The sequence below is a fragment of the Uloborus diversus genome, chromosome 9 (assembly GCF_026930045.1).
Source record: "Uloborus diversus isolate 005 chromosome 9, Udiv.v.3.1, whole genome shotgun sequence".
NCBI lineage: Eukaryota > Metazoa > Arthropoda > Arachnida > Araneae > Uloboridae > Uloborus > Uloborus diversus.
Window position 1 is genome coordinate 102,313,004 of NC_072739.1, and position 21,503 is coordinate 102,334,506.

Here is a 21,503-nt window from a genome sequence, read left to right on the forward strand (position 1 = left end):
GTCAAGTGCATCCTTTTTTGTTCATAATGCACCCTGCCGAAGATGGACAATTTCAGCGATACTCTGCACCCAGTCATACAGCTGGTAAGGTCCACAAATGGTGCTAAGAATATGGCAGACATTACCGTGCTTAGTACTTCAGCAACTTCAGATCTCAATCTAATTCAGAATCTGTGTGTTGAGATTGAAGGAGACATCGGGCACCTGGATTCAGTACCTTTAAAACCTAAGGAATTGGAAAGTGCCGTCCATCCCATCGCAAATGGTCCCAAATTCCTCATACCCCTACCCCCACCAATTTGTCATAGAGTCCAAGCCAAAATGAATCCATGCAATATTAAAGACAAAGCGGGGCTCATCATTGAATTAGAGGGGTGATCATAACAATTCGGTTACTCAAAAGGGGAAAGTCTCGGAGCTCCATCCCTTACCCTAAAGGTCAATAAATATTCATTTAACCGCGCTTTAAATCTTATATTTCTAAACATTTGTCCCCTGAACCGTTCTTTCCCCTAACATCACCAAAGACCGTCTAAAATTGCGTTTTTAAAACTACAAATTTCAAATATGAGCGATTTGATGAGCAAATCAAATTGATCAGATTTTTTTTTCCTATTGTGCCCCCCCCCCTAAAAATTATTTTTTAGTTGCGCCACTGTTGTGTGCTGTGTTGTATGTACATGTGTGTATCTTTACAAGATTTTTTTTTATTCAAAAAATCTCTTCCCATTGTTGCACAGAAATTATCATTTTAATTTAAATTACTGCTCATGTGGTTTTAAAGAAAATGTGGCCAGTTATCAATGATTTGAAGGAAATAAAAATAGTTCGATTTTTTTTTTCTTTTTTTGCAGAAAAATTCTGAATCTGACCCATGGGCGCGGCAGATTCATATGCATGCGGTACATCCGCATGTAAATCGCTAAAAAAATTTTACTAAATTTTTAATTCATTCATCCTTATATATATATTTTTTTTAATTTAGTTGATCTGTTATTATTTTATTTATTTTAAAGTGAATACTAAAATGTAGTTTCATCTTTGTTAAAGTTAATTAATTTATAATTTTTACATATTTCTCTGATCACAATATTTTTGCACTTTTGTAATTTGGCCTAACTTAAGATAAAATTAACGTTACTCATTCAAAATTATTAGTTATTAAAAGTTTAAAAATAGTATTACTATTAAAATATTAGATTAATATTGCTTTTTAAAATTTATTTATTTATTTTGAAAAGACAGAGATTGAAAGGGAGGTATTTTGTAGCTTTTCCCAATCTGATTAATTGAATTTTATTTTTTAAATTCAGGGGGTAAAAGTGAACCACCCTGCCGGCAATCATGGACATAAACATGATATTAATATCTTTCGTGATTTACTTAGTAGTTAAAGTATTTTGTAGCTTGTCCTGTGTTTAAAATGAGTTTAATTTTTATTTATTTAAGACAAATTATTATTTTTAAAAAGTTTAAATATTAAAAAAATATTTTTTTTTCAAAAACCGGGGGGGGGGGGGAGTGTACCCATATGATCTGGCCCCTCACTTTAGGCAGAAGCCGCCATTGTTCTTACATATTCTCCTTAAACTAACGCTTCAACTCTTTACACTCCAGAAAAGGAAAATATTTCAGTTCCGCAAAAACATTGCCTTTTCTCGCATCAATTCCTTTGTCTTCCTGCCACGTGTCTCCAATGACAATCCATTGTTCCAACCTATCCATTTTAGCACGTTCCAAGAAAAAAAAACGTTATAGTTGTTTCGGAAATCTATTTCTCTTCTGCAAATGCTTATTCATCCACAGGTCGTTATCCTGCTGTCTCTTCTTCCTTTTCCAATATATGAATTTTGTGCGATTGATATATCACGATAAAAGAATGGGCAGACGTTGTCGGTTTCTTTGATATTTTCGGTCGATTACTGTAAAATATCGATTTGGATAAGAGCTTTGCTGTTCAAAATTGCACTACTTTCTATTAATAGAAATTTCGATGCAATATTTCTTTGTCGCTATCTGCAGGCGAATTTTGTTATAACGAAGTCAACGGGACTAGGGCCAGTGAAGTTATTTTGCAATGGAGAAATTTTGTTATGTCGAATTTATAGTTCAGCTATGTTCGTATACCAAGGCTGATCAGTAAATAGTGATCACAAATTAATAAAAAATATGTATGTGCAATAAATAATCTTTCAAATGTTGACGTAATGAATGTACTCGTCGCTTTTTTTTTTCTCCTGTCTTCAAATATTTGCTGAAAGTCTTTTTTGGGCACATCCTTCAAAATCGTCTCCGAAACATATATTTGCCATCAATCTGCTCTTAATATTGCAGGTTTGTACGCTTGAATTTAAAAGCAATATGTAATATTAATTTTTAAGCAATTGTAAATAATCTTTATTATAAGTGTACTGATGGATATCGGCCCCAAGGTATTTATCTATCACCACATCAGAATCACCACTTATTGTTTTTATTGATGATTGTCTCGTATTAAGTAATGCTAGAAAACCACCAGTTATAATATGACGGATGCTTCTTCTTTATTTCTCTTCTAGTCCACTTGTAAAAACAAGAAACTCAACGTGTAGGACCCTATCGCAATTTGTGATTTCAAAATACAGTACAACTTTTATTTAACGATACCCAATTTAACGATTTCCTCAATTTAATGATACATTTCACTGGTCTGGATTTGACTGCCTTGAATGTGTAAGCACCTCGATTTAACGATATCCTTGATCTAACGACAACTTTTTCCATCCCTTTACAATCGTTAAATCGGGATTATTACATACAGTATAACCCCCATTTAACGATTGGCAAGGGAATGGAAAAAGTTATCGTTAAATCAAGGATATCGTTAAATCGAGATGCTTACACATTCAAGGCAGTCAAATCCAGACCAGTGAAATGTATCATTAAATTGAGGAAATCGTTAAATCGAGGTTATAGGTACTGTAACTTGAAGTCATGGCGTCAAAATTATTATCTTATTTTATTTATTATTATTATTATTATTATTATTATTATTATTGTTATTATTTTGTGCTCTTGAGAGCAACAGACAAATCTCGCTTCTGCACTGATAATTACAACCCACAACAAGCAATTCATTAGCCCTTTGCCTCTTCCAAATAGCTTTCGTAAGCCATTTAAATAATCACTTTCTTTACCTCCCTCCCAGAAGCAAGGAAGGAGTGAAGATTTATTAACCACTTTAAAACTGGTCTACACCTGCGAATCCTAATTAGTGGAAACGAGTTTTTGCTGTCAGGTTTAGGGAAAATGAATGCAATACATGTTATAAATTCTGTATTGAATGTATGGCGGGAAATGCCATAATGTTTGCATCACATGTTCCAATTAATTGACAGACACCTGCAGCGTTTGACGTCTTCGTGGACGTCAGTTTACGGAGTTTTGCAGTCATTTCTTCACTTTGTGGTCAAAAGAAAAATCAGTGTCCACAAGGTTACGTTCTATGCGAGCGATGTGCTGAAATAGTAGGAGAGAGCGGAGCTCGTTGGAACACGCTTAGACTGGGGCGCCCCGAACTCAAATTTTTTGGAGGGTTGAAATTTTCAATTTGAAGAATAGAACTCTAATGTTTGCCGAATGATGATAATTTCGCCGAATGGACTTCAAATTTAACAGAATGATGATCATATTGCCGAATAGCACTCCAAGTTTTGCTGAATGACGAAAATTTTGCCGAATAGTCAGACGAAATTGGCCGAATTTGGTCTGTAACTTAGTTAATAAAGAATATTGGTTCAGGTCAGGGGCGTGCACAGAAATTTTGGGCCCGTCACAAAAGACTTTTCCGAACTCCTTCCATTTTGTTTATCCGTATATTTCACACCTAATTTTAAACATATTGGGCCCTCTTCAGGCTCGAGCCCAGGCCAACAGGTGTCCCTTCTCCCCCCACTCCCCTGTGCACGCCCCTGGTTCAAGTTTATATTATAGCTACGAATGCTCAGTTAAAATTTTTAAATCAAATATTTACTGAAAAGAAAAAAAAAAAACTTTACGTAGGAAAATCACGAACGTTACTGCAACTATCGACACACTGTTCTAACATGCCCCATAGCGGGTCATGACTCATGAAAAATTCTGAATTTATCCCTAGTATTTTGCTTTAGGAAACAGAAAAATGTTGTGCATGAAATTCGGAACAATTTTTGTTGTAGATGTTCACCAAAGTAGTTAACTAATTTAATGGACGGTCTAATTCCTTTTTCTATTCTTTTCTTTTCCTCTTTTTTAGTGATGTATTTTTTAGATCAGAGGCTATAACGTTTCTCTATCAGTTTGTTGAACTTCGAAACGCATCACTTTTGCGCAAAAGGAAGGTTTTACGTTTAACATGAATGATTGTCGAGATGAAAAATGTTGTTTTATTTGTCACTATTTATTCATTTATTTAGTTTTATTTGGCAACGATTGAGAAGATCTTCTCTCTCTCTGTTTTTGTTATGCAATAAAGGATAATTATTCAACACATTTTTCTTCAAATTAGCACCAGTTCCTAATTAAAAACTTAAACTTTAATTCATCGTCATTTTTTTTAACTCTTTCAAATTCGAAATTTTATATTGCAGGATATTTTTTTGGTAATGGGGTTGTTTCCTTCAGAGAAAAGTACTAATTTTAATCACTGAAATTGGTAGTATAAGCAAAAAAAAACATGGAGCGAAGAAAAACTTTTATTTTTTCCCAACGCTTAATTTTTAATACATTTTTTTAAATGTCTGATTTTGGAAATAAGGCGTGGTCTTAATGACGACACAAGTGACGTACTTTGGTGCGCTGAATGTTTACGCTTGCTGTCTATCGCGTTTCCAGGACATGATAATTAAGAAGCGAATTAAATATTGCGCTCTGCGCTAATGGCAACAGTGAATGGCATTTCATCACTTGTGATGTCATGTGCAGAAGCGTAAAAAATGAAATTGAATATGCGCACCGATTAAAATTATTGTTAAAAGACATCAAAATTTGTCAAATTACTTGTAAATTTGTTGAATCCTATGCTCTTAAGCATGCTCTTTCAGAAAAAAATGCTTTTAAAATTTCGAAAACAACGCGACTTACGATCTAATCGTAGCAGGGTGTTCAAATGCAGTTATAGTTGGGAATCATTGGCGCTGAGGTTGGTGAGTCGTCCCTCCTCCCACACTGTAAAAACAATTCGGAAACGTTCCTGGAAAATACTGGGCAGCTAATGTGCCCAGTTTCTGCTGGTAAGATATTCGGAACAAACAACAGGAACGTTTGCCGCTAAAAGTCAGCAATCTTCCGAAAATTATCCTGGAATCGTTCTGAAGAATTCGGAAAAACATCTTGGTAAAAAGGCAGTCATGTCTGTGGAACAAATCGGGAACCTTCTGGGGAAACGCATAGGATACGGATCATGATTTTTCTTCGGTGGAGAGCGTGAGCTCTTTTGCCGGGTGTGAGGGTATAGGGTCATAGCATGGAACAGATCATTGATGGTATGAGGGGGAGGAGGAAAATATATATAAAAAAGGAATCTTTTCAGGGCCACTTGTGTATATACAATATTTACAAGCACATGTGAACTAATTGACAAGTATGAAGAACGAAGGATAAATATAAGTGGATAAATAAGGACTATTTACAATATGTACAGCGAAAATCCAATGGAAGATCAGTGCGGGTTAGGCCTGTCCTACCCGCAAGGAGAGTTCGGGAGCCGAACCATCTGCCGGAATGGCAGAGAAGAGATTTAGCCGTCGGTGACGGCAGGGGGAATGCGCCTGGGGCGCTTTTTCCCCTTGAGTTGGTAAGTAATGAACATTGTGTCCGAAGGGAAGCCTGTGTCTCCCTTATTGTATGTGTATTGTATTTGGTCTTGTATCAGTGGGTTGGGGTGGTAGGTGAGTCGAGTGAAGAAATTTGTTGCCATGTCAATAATGAAATCTGTTAGATACACAATGTGGGAATCATTATGGATCGTATCATTGGAGACAAACAAAGGGGCATTAAAGACCTTTCTCAGTATTTTGTTTTGGATGACTTGGAGCCCCATCATGTTGGTTTTTGCAGCATGACCCCATAAACGCATAGGTCGGTGTAAGGCTTCTATATAAGGGGGAACTGACTCATCCGACATTTTGGTTCTAAAGCGATCGGAGGACAAAATTAGTCTTTGTACAAAAGCCTCGTTGCAGAAAACTGGTGCCCAAGTTTTGCATGTGTTGCCCGATTGATGTTTGATTATTTTATTCCGTAAATAAAGAAGATTTAATACAAATTTGAAACAAATAAGATGTGAAAGATTCAATTTAAGTGACATTTTACTCAACTTGTCATCAATTGTTTTACGACATACCAACCAACGAATGTTATATCGTATTTATAAATACTGGTATTTATATACCGTATTTATAAATGCGGACCCCCCGTGAGATGGAACCTAAGGCCTACGGCTAAGAGGTGGGGTGTGTGCGGAGAAAAGTAACTAGAAACAAGGCTGGATCCAATGCCGTCTTGGAACCAAAATGTCGGCCTGTCCTTTTCAGGGGTTCTAAGTACGTGTAATATAATCGTTCGACGACTTCCTCATTTATCAGGAAAGCTACTAAAGTATCACTGCCAACACCGAGACAGAACTGCAAGTTAGTCTCAACCATCTTACTTGCCAACAATTCTTGCTAAGCTACGGAATCCAGAGACATGCATTTCGCTCTCATACGAAGATTCAAACATCAATCTAGAAGAACCGTAGTCGAGCTGAAGGCAATGCACATAAAAAAATACGCTCAGTTAAGCTTTAAACTGGTAGCTAAAAATATTTTTCGCAACTGTGAGAAGTCTGTATTCGTGCAACTTGCAGCAGTTCAGGAAACTTTTTGACAAAAATACTCGATTTTCACAAGAAATTGATTAAAACCTGTGAAATCCTGGAACGTTACCCGAAACTAACCTGCGACGTTTCGAAATTTTCTTACAGTGCGCAGCTCTTGATTTTACGCATTTTGCCAATCCTAAAATGGTAGTTTATATGCAGGTAAGGTTTCTTATGCCAATAGCCCCAGAGGGTAAGTTCTGGCTGCTGTGAGTATATGTATACTAAATTATTTTTATGTGTCTCTAAAACTAAAATATCGATTTAAGCGAAAATGCTCTTAAATTGGTAAAACAGATTATTTCGTTTGTCTGCCCCATCTTGTGCTTTTTATGCTTTTCATGTACAGAATGATACAAAAGGGGGCGCACGTTCTATTTGTCTTCAACATTACGTCAGTTATGTTGAATGGGGTACACAGTTGCTTTGAAGTCTCAAGAACCTTCACAGTACATAAACATCGGTAGAACATCATTCATGTCATAACCCAGCTGAACTCTGCGCCAAAGTGGTGCCTTACATTCGACCATTCGCAATATAGTCAAGTGTCGATAACCCGAACATTTATTTACCTCAACGTTTTCGTTTAGTACCAAATTCTTGAGAAGGCGGCGGGAACTTTCCACATCTCGAAAGTTTGACTGGCCCTCGGTTTATGGGTGTAAGTGTAAGTAAGAGTAGATTAAGAAGATATTCTTTGTTACCATCGCTCACTTAAAAGCAGGCGTTCCAGAAATTTTCTATGGCGGAAAATTCCAAGTGAAACACGTAAAGATGATACAGCTTTAGCAATTCATACAACATAGGTAATAAATAATACTGGTAGATTTAATGCGCATTTAGAAATAAGTAGTGAATTAGTAATTGATCATTCAAATATTGTTTACAAAGATTAATTGTCAGTTGTAAACTCGAAAATTTCTTTTAGAAATGTGAATAGATTCAAAAGACAAAACTAAAATCACTAATTTTCTCTCCTTGGGGCTTACTTTTCTAAAAAGCTATCTTCAAAAATAATATATTTTTTGAAATAATTACAAATTTATTCTCGATTTTATTAAAATTTTATTTAAATTTGTTTATTCATTTTGTGCTTAGGTGCTACTAATACGAACAACACTGAAAATTCTGAGTTCATATAACAAACAGCCTACCAGTATCGTGAATCCGTTTGCTACTATATGACGCTTCAAATATTCATTATAATTCAGTCAGAAACACACTTATCTGGCTCCCATAAACTGTTTTTCTCAAACTATAAAATCTATCGCAATGACCGAACGCACACCAGAGGCGGTGGCACGGCCATACTTGTCAAATATTGCATTCCTCATTTTGAACGCCCCGTTCAAACTCATAATATTGAAAACACTACCATTGTCTGTGTTATTAATGGTTCCCCACATACTATATCTTCAATCTACCTGCCTCCGAGCTCCAAGTTATTAGTCAATGATCTCACATCTTTATTCTCCATAAATAATCAGTCCCCCATTATCGGTGACTTCAACTGTAAGCATGAAATTTGGAGCAATGGTCTCCCTAACAAAAATGGCAAAATTCTCACCAACTACATCATTGATAATGACATTGCATTAGTTGCCCCTGACTCCCCAACCCATTACACCAAGTTCACAAATACCACCCTTGACTTGGCTCTCCTGAATAACCTCTCCAACAACTGTCGAATCGAAGCTATCACTGCTTTAAGCTCTGATCACTGCCCTATCGTACTGGACATTGGTCTCAAGACCGCACTTCCCAAAAAATTCAACACCACTACCACCATTAACTGGAATTATTTCACCCAAGTGCTACATGACAGATCAAAGGACAATCCTGTTATCAATAATCCCAATGACATTGATACTTGCATCACCAAAGTCACCGACGACATAAATTTTGCTCTTGAGAGGGCAAAATGCACTAAAATTCTTCCTGACGATTATGTCCGTCTCCCCAAAACAATTACCAACCAAATCAAGGAAAAGAACAAAATCAAAAAGCTTTGGCACCTCACCAGAGACCCTAGCTTGAAAAATACACTAAATAGTATGACAAATAACATCAAAAAAATCATTTCGGACCACAAGTCCAAGACATTCAACAATTACCTTGAGTCTCTTGAAAACAATTCAAAAGCTTTCTACACACTTGTTCGCAAATTTTCCAAAAAAACTCAGCCTATTCCCTCTCTCTGCAACAAACAAGGGGACCTGGTCTACTCCATCAATGATAAGACCAGTGTACTTGCTGGAGCTCTCGAGGATAACTTCCAGCTAAATGCTGACGCCTATGATGACCAAACTATCTCTATTGTTAATAAGGAGGTCAGTGACTTCTTCACTCACCCCTCTCCCTCCACCCCCCCCCCCTCCTGCTGTCTCCCCACTTGAGATAATGATCGAGATCAAAAAACTAAAAGAAAGAAAAGCGGGTGGAGAGGACAACATCAAGAACATACACTTAAAACATCTCCCTCTCAGCTCCATCTCTACAATCACAAAAATTATCAATAAGATAATGGCTTACGGCTACTTTCCCAATCTCTGGAAAAATGCGATCGTAATCCCAATCCCCAAACCAAATGCTGACCTCTCACAGCCTAACAACTGCAGGCCTATCAGCCTCTTCAGTTCCCTTTCAAAGCTCACTGAGCGGATTATCCTAAACCAGACAAAAAACCACATTACCCAGCACCAACTGATTCCTAATTTTCAATTTGGGTTCAAAGAAGCTCATGCCACTACCCACCAATTACTTTGGATGGTTAACTACATCACAAAAAATATGCAAGACGGAAAAATCACCATCGGCATTTTCTTTGACATCAGTAAGGCCTTCGATCGCGTATGGCACGAAGGTCTTATCTACAAACTCATTAAACTAAATTTCCCCAGATACATAATCCAAATTATTCACCACTATCTCCACAAACGCACGTTTCAAGTGCGCATTGGTGATTATCTATCTAGCAAACACAACATCTTGGCCGGCGTGCCCCAGGGCTCTGCGATTGGCCCAACATTGTATAACATTTATATTAGTGATTTCCCCAATATTGATCCACACTTAACTTGCTTATTTGCAGATGACACCAGTCTCATGGCTAGTGACTGGAATAGGAACTTTGCTCAGTTAAGATTACAAAAATACGTAAATAATGTCACTTCATACCTCAACAAATGGAGAATTGCTATCAATCCTGGTAAAACACAGGCCATTTACTTCTCCAAAAATGACCTCAATTATGCTCCCAAACCCCTCTCTGTCAACAATGAAAACATCAAGTACTCTAAATATGTTAAGTACTTGGGCGTCAGCTTAGACAGAAAACTCACCTTCAAATATCACATTCGAGAGACCATTAAAAAAGCTAAAAGAAAAATTGGCTACATGTACTGTCTACTAAGCAAGACCAACTCATTAAGCACTAAGAACAAACTCGCCATATATACTACCATCATCCGCCCAGCAATGGTTTACAGCATCCCGGTTTTGGGTCATGCTGCAAAAACCAACATGATGGGGCTCCAAGTCATCCAAAACAAAATACTGAGAAAGGTCTTTAATGCCCCTTGGTTTGTCTCCAATGATACGATCCATAATGATTCCCACATTGTGTATCTAACAGATTTCATTATTGACATGGCAACAAATTTCTTCACTCGACTCACCTACCACCCCAACCCACTGATACAAGACCAAATACAATACACATACAATAAGGGAGACACAGGCTTCCCTTCGGACACAATGTTCATTACTTACCAACTCAAGGGGGAAAAGCGCCCCAGGCGCACTCCCCCTGCCGTCTCCGACGGCTAAATCTCTTCTCTGCCATTTCGGCAGATGGTTCGACTTCCGAACTCTCCTTGCGGGTAGGACAGGCCTTACCCGCACTGATCTTCCATTTGATTTTCGCTGTACATATTGTAAATAATCCTTATTTATCTGCTCATATTTATCCTTCGTTTTTCATACTTGTCAATTATTTCACATGTGCTTGTAAATATTGTATATACTCAAGTGGCCCTGAAAAGATTCCTTTTATATATATATATATTTTCCTCCTCCCCCTCATACCATCAATGATCTGTTCCATGTTATGACCCTATACCCTCATACCCGGCAAAAGAGCTCACGCTCTCCACCGAAGAAAAATCATGATCCGTATCCGTTATAATTCAGTCGGACCCCGATTTAACAAACCTCTACTTAACAAATTTCACAATTTAGCAAATTTTTCTTTTTGCCCGAGTAAAATGAAAGCAAAAATCTCTATTTAACGAATAATAAACCCCGAATTAATGAATTATTTTAACAGTCGAAAAGAATTTTTTTGTTAATTTGAGTTTGGAAATACTGGATTGTTTTCCAAATGATACATCCATCGTGTCCGAAGCAGAAGAAGACTTTTTTTTTTTTTTGGAATCAGCTAATTTTGACTGGCGAGGGGGGGGGGGGGGGGCTACCAATGAATAGCGATTATGCTGCAGAAAGCGAAGATGAAACTCCCATTAAACCTTCCTTTTCTAAGGCTTTACATGGAAAGGAAACTGTAAAATCATATCTCATGAAGCAGGCTGTAGATGACACAGTATTTTTTTCCTCTAAAAAGAGTTGAAAGAGAACTATTTCAAGTCAATTATCAAGGAATTTGTCAAACACTTATTAGTCACTACTTAAAAGTTTCGAATTAACTAGTATGTTATAAGTCACGGAATGCTGCATAAAAAGTCTACACTTTCTAATAATACAAATGATTTTTTTTTTTGCACCCCAATATTACGAATAACCCCGATTTAACGTATAAAAGTTCGGTTATGATTTCGTTAAATCGAGGTTCGACTGTATTTTATCAGTGTTTTCATCACAATTCGTCAGATTAAAAGCTAACTATGTGAAATGGGAACTGGTACAGGACAGATATTATATCACATTTTTGAAGACAACTTTGCGTGCACCAGTTTATATTTAAATACAGGGACGTTGTCAAAGGGGTGCTCCCAATTAATTCTAAGTGATGTAAAGGGGGGGGGGAGGTGACTTTGCAATGATAAAAATAAAAAAAGACAAATTGAATATCTCGAACAAAGGAAAATTTTTACAATCAAGAATTCAAAAAAGAGATTACTCTGTGTTTCTAAAAGTTATAATTTTGCTTAAATTTCAGTTTACCTTTTCAGAATTTTATCAATTTATCGTGAAAAAAGAACTTATGCGATATGGAACTGTATGGAACGGCGTGATTTACTTGCCTTGGCTTGATTTTTTTCTGACTTTGTAAACGTATTCTTTAAGTTAATCAGTTTTTTTTTTGCTTTCGATTGTATACAATCCACGTCGACTTACAGGGTGTCCAGCAAAGGACTCCCTGGTTTCAAATTAAATACGTTGAAAACAAAGGACGAAATTGGAATAAAGTAAAACGGTACGTTTATTGTGAAACACATAAAAATCATATACAGAACTTTCAAATTAGTTTGAAAAGTTGCCTACAGGTGGCGCTGCACGAAATAATTGCAATAGAAATCTTCATAAATAGTGCTGCTATAGGTTTGACAATAATTTTTAACGTCTATGTAAGCATATCCGAGACTTCTATTACAATTACAGCGTGCAGCGCCACCTGTTCGCAACTTTGTAAACTAATTTCCAAGTTCATGTAAATGATTTTTATGGATTTCACAATAAACATACCGTTCATTTTACTCTAATATCGTCCTTTGTTTTCGAGATATTTAATTTTGAAACCAAGGAGTCCTTTGCTAGACAACCTGTATAGATCGCAACCGTTATGCTATTAAAAAGTTTCGAACCGTCACCGAGTAGTTCTGGGCAACGTTTCAGGAATTCACAGGTTTTCATCAATTTCCTGTGAAAATCAAATATCTTGGTCAAAAGTTTCCTGGATTGCTATAAGGTACTTGCTTTTCACTCTTGTGAAAAATATTTTTAGCTACCAGTTTAAAGACTACCTGAGCTTATATATTAAATGTATAACCTTGAATATAGTAACGGCCAGAAATTTCACTAATAGTACAGTAAAATTAGGCCAAAAAATGGCCAAACCCAAACATCCAAAAAAAAAAAAAAAAAATGTGAAACATGTTGCAAATTACTTTTTACCCTTCCAACAAGAAGGGGCAAAAAGTCCCAGCACTTTGCGCGTCGGGTTTTGGGGGGAAGGGGGGGGCGAAAAAACCCTCTATTTAATTAAAAATAATTTCTGTTACTTAAAAAAAAATCTCAAACCACGCAGAAACCAGTCTATAATAGTAAAATAATAAGCTCTCACTGAAAAAAAAACTCTAATTAACAGGAGTGCACAGGTGGGGGGGGGGATGTGGAGAGGGGTCCATGTAGCAGATTTGCGTCATTGGAATTTTTAAGGCAGTTTTTCCAAGGGGCATTTCTTTCTTTTTTGAGGGCTTTTATTCTAGATGGATACTCCTTCACACTTAAGGGGTGCGCCATCGCTTTTTTTTTTGGGGGGGGGGGGGGTGGACCCTGAATTTGCATTCTAAAATCAACGATTGCAGTTAAGTTTACGAAAAAATTTCCCTGATTTCAACTTTTCCGAAGTACAAAATGCCACACAATGATATAGTAATGTCAGAAGGATAATTCTAAAAGATCTAAGTGAGCTCAGTAACCAAATTATTTGTGACTGGAGTTATTAAACTGTTTAGAGCGCTGGAAAACCAAATTCCTGTGCAGCATAAAAAAAAAGTCCAAATTGACTAAAGTTTCTCTATTTCTTGAATAATTTACTTCATTTTTTCTACAATCTTTTGCCATCACCGTAAGGGGGACAAACCGAAATTGCCAATAGTGAGACGATAAATGCTGCAATTCTGCACCCTCTAAGTCGGTAGGGGTTCTCATTTGCAAACACCAAGCTGTCTCTCTTTTACACAGCAGGTTATGTGAATTATGCTAAATATGTTCACATGTACTTCCAACACTATCTGAAACTTTAGAGTACATTACGTAATTAAAAAAAATATATATCACTTCAAACATCAGCTAAAACATCAGTTATCCAACGATCTAACGAAGGGACAAATTCAGGTGGTCCAGAACCTGTAGTGATTCAACGGTGGAACAAGTCTTGATGAGAGCAATGAGCAACACAACAGTAGAATGCTAAATATTTACACCTTTTTGTCTCTCAGTTTGGAGATCACAATCCGTTTCTAAAGCCACCAGAAGTTTCTCCCCTCTCTATGTGTATTGACTCAAGTTGGTAGTGGTATTGCTCGCTGATACTGGTCGGTCGCTGATAATAAGGTGAGTTGTGACGTTGCCTTTAACGTTGCGGTAGTAACATTAAAGGATATGGAAGGCAAACAATTTGGTGGCATTTCTTTGTAAAGAAGGTAAGCAGTTATGTCTTTAGCTTCTGTTACGGGAGTAGTGACTATCTGTAAAGATGTGTAAGCCCAAACCATCTTTTACACCGAATGATATGAACAGTAAAGATGGAATAAACAAATTGCTAAAAAGTTCTAGTATAATTTATGCGCTGATCCTCCATCAGTATTCGATGAATCTGGTTTCAGAAGGAAAAATAAAATCCTGTATCGTTAAAGTGCTATTATCTGAAGCAAAAGATTCATACACCATCACAGAACGAACAGCTGGTGTCATATATGAGGCAGTGAGAAACAAAGGGGTGTAAGTGGACATTTTCAAGTTTTGAGTAAAACGTGTTAAAAGATTAGCTCCTAGGTAGGCTTTCATTGATTTTTTTTTATTTAAATCATGCTGTATAGCAGCAGCAACTACCAGGTCTACTAGTACCATCTTTTGCACCAAGATCAGAGGAGAGGTTCACCTACCATTTGTACTGGTCATTTCCAAATTTTTAATTTTGTCACATACGTCCCTTTGCTTCTCACTGTCTCATATGTAATAGATGGAAGATACCCGCTCGATCATATTTTTTGGTAATGATCTGCAAGCTTCAAGGAAATATCCCAGCAATGTAGTGTATAGGCCACTTGTAAGTACTGGAAAACTAGTGTCATTTTTGATGGGTACATAGAAAGCACCACCGAAATATAATCTGCGTCCTATTACAACAGCCAAGCCTTCTGCTCTAGAACACTTTCTGCGCCTCATATCTTGTGCTTGCTCTGAGGGGTTCATTGGATATAGTGAATGTTTGAAAAGTCTGAAAGTGGACTGAAGTGCTCAATTATGTGCACAAACTGTGTTAGACATAGCTGCAACAATAACGATTTTGCTGAGGATCTAGATTCCAAAAAAGATCTTGATAACGAAGACTTTTTGTTACAAGCTTAGGAGAAATCATTTAAAAGCAAAAAAACAGTTCAATTTTTTGACCATTTAATCAAATGTGCGCCATCAGAGGGGGGTTCTTTTAGTATATAAGTTTGTTTTGTTAGGTGAGCTACTGTTCTTATGGGGTGGACAGTCCTGATTTAATGCATTTTAGATTTGCATGAAATAATACTTCTACTTGAAATGGAAGGGGGGGGGGGGGGGGTTGAGGTATTATTTTATTTGGCGGAGTTGAGGTGCTGTAGATTTGGGAGTAAGTGCACCATCGCACTTGGAGGATGGACACACTTGATTTCTAACTTTAACTTTGCATAAAATAATATTTCCATATGAAATGTATGGAGGGGGGGTTTGGGGGTACTGCTTCGTTTTACGGGGAGAGGGGGCTCTGTAGCATTGGTGGGTTATGTCATCCCTCTTGGGGGTCAAACACCTTTAATTGTATGCTTTTAAATTTAGTATGACATAATATCCTCACTTTAAATTTACTCTAAAAATTGTGGAAAAATACCCAAAACAGCAATTTTCAGATGCCCCCCATTCCGAAACCCGACGCACAATGGGGTGGGACTTTTTACCTGTTCTTATTGGGAGGGTAATAAACAATTTGCACCAGGTTTAGCTTTTTTTTTTTTTTGGATGTTTGGGTCCGGCCCCTATTTTTACTGTACTAAAAGCACACTTAGGCGAAAAGAGAAAGTCAGCTGTAGAAATCGGTGATTCGCGAACCCCTGTGTGTGGTGTTCGTGAGAGGTTTTCAGGGGTTAGCGAAAAATATATTGTAATGTCGGAGTTTTAATATGCCTGTGTCTGATGAAGTCTCATGTTCAATCGGTTTCAAGAAAATTTTGCTCCCTTTTTACTCATTTGTCTCTCGTACATTCAATACTTAAAATATTTGCATACTTCCTGTGGCATATTTTACATTTAAATAATTCAGTCTGTAATTGCAAAGGGCCGGTTTTAGAACTTCCATTGAGAATGAAGTCGTGCTGAAAAAGCTCTACTAATGATTAATGAATACATTCCTCAGATGAAAGAATTTGACGGCATTCTTTTCCTCTGAAGCTTTTGATCAGAAGGCTTGATTAAACTTGATGAAAACATTAACTAGAGCATATGCGAGCGTCTAAAATATTTTGAAGTTTAGTTTCTTTACCATTAATTTGAGTCTTACGAAGAGCTATCGCTTTTCTCTTGCGTTGAGTCAAAAATGCATAGACATGAGATCACGCTGCTGCTTGTTTCTATAATTTTCACAATTTTCACACTACATAGAGAACAATTCACTTCGAGCTTTATTGTCGAAAAAGAGAAAAAATGGTTATCAACCCAAAAATCCTACAGGGAGTATGAAAAATTAATTACTATAGAACATTTTTGTGGATGAAAGTTTAGCGGTGTGAGGTTTACGCAGTAATAAAAAAAAATCAAAGTAATTTAATTATGCAACTTAATTTGCGCTATATGTAAATAAGAATGAAAGAAATTTGTGTAGAAAATTTCTTTTGTGGTAAATGAGCTTAAAAATATTTGTTTTGTTAAAAATTACCTTTTGTGTAAAAGTTAGAGTAAATGCGTATTTTGAAAATATACACTTCTAATATTTTTCAATACACGCATTTTACTTCGCACTTATAGCATAATTACAAAAAATTCTTCAGCAATCAAACGATTAATGTACGCAGTATATCTTTATCAAACAGCTAAGCTCGTAATCCTTTTCAAGAAGACCTAAACCTAGAGATCTTTCGCATTTTACTGTAAGAAAAAAGTTCATTTAGTTAATCTGAGACAGTTCCCTGAAAGGTATTTTAAAGATCATTCTTTAATTGACTTCTCATTTAGTGAAAATAGAGTTAAATGTACCCTTGTGTCAGAAAAATTTCAGCCAAACTTTTTTTTTTTTTTTTGAGCCTCTTTGTTCCACAAATATCCCATTTTCAAAATTTTTTAAAAGTTGATTGAAGCTCAACACAGAATAATCAGTGTTTATTTTTTTGGTGAATTTGTTTTGCATTCGTTTTTTAGCGATCATTTCAGTTCGCAGCAATATTTGTAATTCTATATATTTTGCAATTATGTTTTCTCTATTGTTATTAACTATGGAGCAGCATCAAACAAACAAACAAAAAAAAACTCCCAAATTTATGGTCTATGTGTGTGTGTGAGTGTGTTTGTGCGTTTTTTTTTTTTTTCTTTTGCTTTTTGCTTATTACTTAATAGCCAAGAGGTTCGCCATTTTCTTTCGAAAATTGGAAGGGATTCGCAAGGGGGAAAAGGTTGGGAACCGTTGTTTTATATTATCTCTGCATCTTATTTGGACCATTTTGCAATGGGGTCGTTTCCAAAATTTTAAAAGTATTTTTTTCTGAAAGAGCATGTTTAAACACATAGGATTTGACCATTTTTAAACACTTTGTTCAATTTTAATATTTTTAAAAAATTACTTTAATCAGTGCGTTTTCATTGTTTACGCTTCTGCCGATGACATCACAAATGATGAAATGTCACTGTCGCCATTCACAGAGCAAAATATTTAATTCGCATCTTTACTCACGTGTATTGGCAACTTTATGGTTGATTGCAAGCGTAGAGCGCAACATTTAATTCGCTTCTTGCTTATCATAACATGGAAACGTGTTAGAAAGATAAGCAAAAGTGCATCATTTGGGACGTCATAAAGACCACGCCTTGTTCGAAAAATCGGACATTTAAAAAAAATAATTAAAAAATAACTGTTGGGAAAATAAAAGTATTTTCTGGGTCCTTTTTTTTCTTTTGCTTATTCTATTAATTTCAGTGACTAAAAGTAGGACTTTTGACTGAAGAAAACAACCTCATAGGAAGTTGCGATCTAGGACTAACGGTTGTGAAAACAAAGGTCTTGCATCTCAAACGGGACACGCTTTTACAACATGTAGTACATGAAAAAAAAAAAAACCTCCATTTTAGATTGCTAAGTCAAAAAATTATATTTTATTGAAAATAATAAGGTTTTTTGTTGAAATATATAATGCATCTTTTTCCATCACTAAACTCAAAAAATCCGAAAATTTCAAACAAAATCCCAAGAATTCAAGATCAATATTGAATACCCAAAGATATAGCGGGAAAATCGAAGTTTTGGTAGCCCTGTTTATAACCCTAGTTGACAAAATTAAAAAAAGCCTTTTTTTTTTTAGTCCTTTAACTTCGGAAAATTTTTAGTGGAGGACGCCTGGACTCCCAAGTGCCTCCTTTTTATTACTGAAGATAACTTAGTTACATTTTTATGACTTTAGTTTCGAAAAGTTTCCTAAACTGGCGTATAGGGAATTCAACCTGATTATCTGAAATTTTAATAGAACTTTCAGAAATATTCTTTCACTTCTTTCTTCTTTCTTAATTTATGTGTATATTTTTTAAATCTATGTATCAAAATTGATGAGTAGTTAATTCTTGAAATTCGTTAGAAAGTACCGTTTTTTTCCCTTGCTAGCAATGCTTTAAAATGTTATAATTCAAGTTCCATGGGAACTATAAAGTTTTACAATAGCTCATTCGAAAGAAAATTGCACGTACATACTTTAATTTGATATGTGACTTGAAGTTTCCGAGAAAAAAAAATTCCCAAACTATACGATTACAAGAATAATCATTTTTCTGATGGTTTGAAAAAAAAATTAAGTGTCTTTTGATGAATGTGGAAACATGAAGGGATGTGCAGTTTCAGAAAACACAGTAACTTTTTTACATTTAATAAAATAGATTACACAGCTGAAATCCATAAAAAACATTTTCATAAAATTTTTAGAAACTCTAACTTTTATTAATTTATTTCAAAAAAAAAAACAATCTTTTGCAGAAAAAACCCTCTAGTTTCGTGAGTTTATTTTGTTTATTTTTTTTAAAGCAAAAATTGCTTTAAAAAAATGTCCTGCATTTACTGCCATAAATGTTGGATTTATGCAATAAAACAGAATAAAAATTATATATTTTTCCCAAAACTTTCAAAACATACTATTTAAAAAACCTTTGTTTACTTTCAACTAGAAGTTGTAGTTAGTAGACTTTGTAGTTAGTAGACTGCAAGAGTAGGGTTCACAATGGGGGCTCCGGAGCGCAATATCGATAAGCTCCGCTACTTACTATCTAAATTTCTAAAAGTTTGCTGAAAAAAAAAAATAAGTGCAGAAGGTGATATTCTATGAGAATTAATCTGCAATGTGCAAAATGTGTTTTTAAACAAAACCTATTTCCTAAAACTTTGAAAACTAATGCAATAGGTTGCATTTGAGGTTCAAAAAAAAGCTCTGCTTTTTTTTCTTTTCAAAAGATTTTACATGGCGTTAAAAATATGTTAAATAAGTTTAATTATTCCCTACATCAATGTTTAAACCTTAAAGACAAGCAATTAAAGGATTTATTATTTGTTAGTAAATAAGCTAACAAAAAAAAATCACAGAAAATTATTAAAAATAATCACAATTTACGAACGGGTTTTTAAAAATGCTAGACGTAAGAAATGACAAATTTTTGTACAATTTTGCGGTGTCGCCAACTTTCCAAGATACAATGGGGTTGTTTCCTTCAGTCAAAGTATTACTTTTAATCCCTGAAATTGATAGAATAAGCAAAAAAAATTACGGAGCCAAAAAAAAATTTTAATTTTCCGAACAGTCATTTTTTATTTAATTTTTTTTTAAAATACGATTTTAGAAACAAGGCGTGGTTTTTATGACGTCACAAGTGATATACTTTGGCGCGCTACTCCATTGCTGAGCTAAATGTTTACGCTTTGCTGCCAACCGCGTTGCCAGGTTATGATAATTAGCGCTGTGCGCTAATGGCATCTGTGAATGGCATTTCATCACTAGTGACGTCATGTGCATGCTCTTTCAGAAATAAAAACTTTTAAAATTTCGGAAACAACCCCATTTTTTATTCCAGTTCCCAGAACAATAGCATCAATGAAAAACATATCGCAATTTGTTTTTAAATTATTATTATTATTATGAGATCATTTGTTTTTTGAATCAGAAAATTCTCAAAGCGGAGCCAAAAATTTAAAGACCAGTCAAGGGTTTTCGCGGATCGGCACCACTGGTTGAGAATACCTACATTGAAAGCCAAAAAAAAAAAAAAATCCTTTTTTTCGCATAATTCAGTCACAAGTGAATGAAATAAAAAAAAAAAAAAAAAAAAAATATTATTTCAGACAAAAATTATTTTTCTGTAGTGGAAACATTCGTCACATTTTTTTTTTCTTTTTTCAGGGATATAGAGCTCAATTTTTGTGGGTAAAAATTGAAAAAAAAAAAAAAAAAAAAAAAAACCTTGTAGCAGTTAGTTAAATTAAAACGTTGTAACAAACGAAGAGAGTAAGGTCAAAGTGTAAAAAAAACATCCTTACCTGACAATGGTCCTGAAAAATCCACAATAATATTGCGGCCAGCATCCATCTCATCCTGGTTATCTGAAGAGAGCTACGATAAATCCATTCCAAAACAGAACCGCGCGACAACTTGTGCAAATAAAAACAAAATTGACTTTCAGAAACTTTTTGAAACCCGTCCGGATTGCCTGTTCTTTCTCCTTCTCGGGTCAGCGACACCTAGCGGGGGAATGTTGTAATCACCGCGCGGGAATTTATTCGTTAGCAGTCGGAAAAGGATTTCGCTCAGGCACGGGGGATTCTGTTCCTCTTCGTTAAACAAAATTCGATTTACTACTTGGAGCCATCTGTTACTTTCCTGAAGAATTCCAAACCATATGTTAGCATTTTGGCTAATTGGGAATTTGTGAATTTTTGCCGAGCATATGTTCCCGCTATGCTGTTCGTCGACAATTTACGTTGGTGAGAAATAAATTCCAGTTGAGAGATATTGTGTTGTTATAATAAATTTTAAATGAAGATTCAATTTAGAATGTTCAATAAGAGAATTAAGAAGCGAAAGTGAAATGAACAATCTTGTTTTGAAACCGTTTATTTCTAAAGTGCTCTAAACAAGCCCGCAAGGGCCCCCCAAACTTACATTCTTGGGAGGGCGAAAAGTCTCAATTTGCCAAACGAAAACAAATTTTGCCGAACGAAGATAATTTTGCGGAATGGAACTCCTAATTATCCCGAATGATGATAATTTTGCCTAATAGAACTCCAAATTTCAAAGAATGGAATTCCAAATTTTGTCGAATGGAACAACAAATTTCTCCGAATGATGAAAATTTTGGCAAATCGTCAGAAAAAATTGCCGAATAAGGAACTTTTTGGGAGGTCACAGTGACCTTCTATCAGGGCGCCCCTGCAAGCAAGTCATTTCGAAATTTGCCG

The 21,503-nt window shown here is 35.6% G+C and overlaps 1 protein-coding gene across 1 annotated transcript in view; it reads right to left on the bottom strand.

Moving 5' to 3' along the window:
- LOC129229921 (A disintegrin and metalloproteinase with thrombospondin motifs adt-1-like) overlaps window positions 1-20,685 on the bottom strand; it is a 95,945-nt gene extending 75,260 nt beyond the window's left edge. The window contains exon 1 of the mRNA XM_054864300.1: window positions 20,586-20,685. Within this exon, the coding sequence (XP_054720275.1) occupies window positions 20,586-20,639 (54 nt within the window). The 5' untranslated portion in view covers window positions 20,640-20,685. The remainder of the gene's footprint in view (window positions 1-20,585) is intronic.
- Window positions 20,686-21,503: the final 818 nt, after the last annotated feature.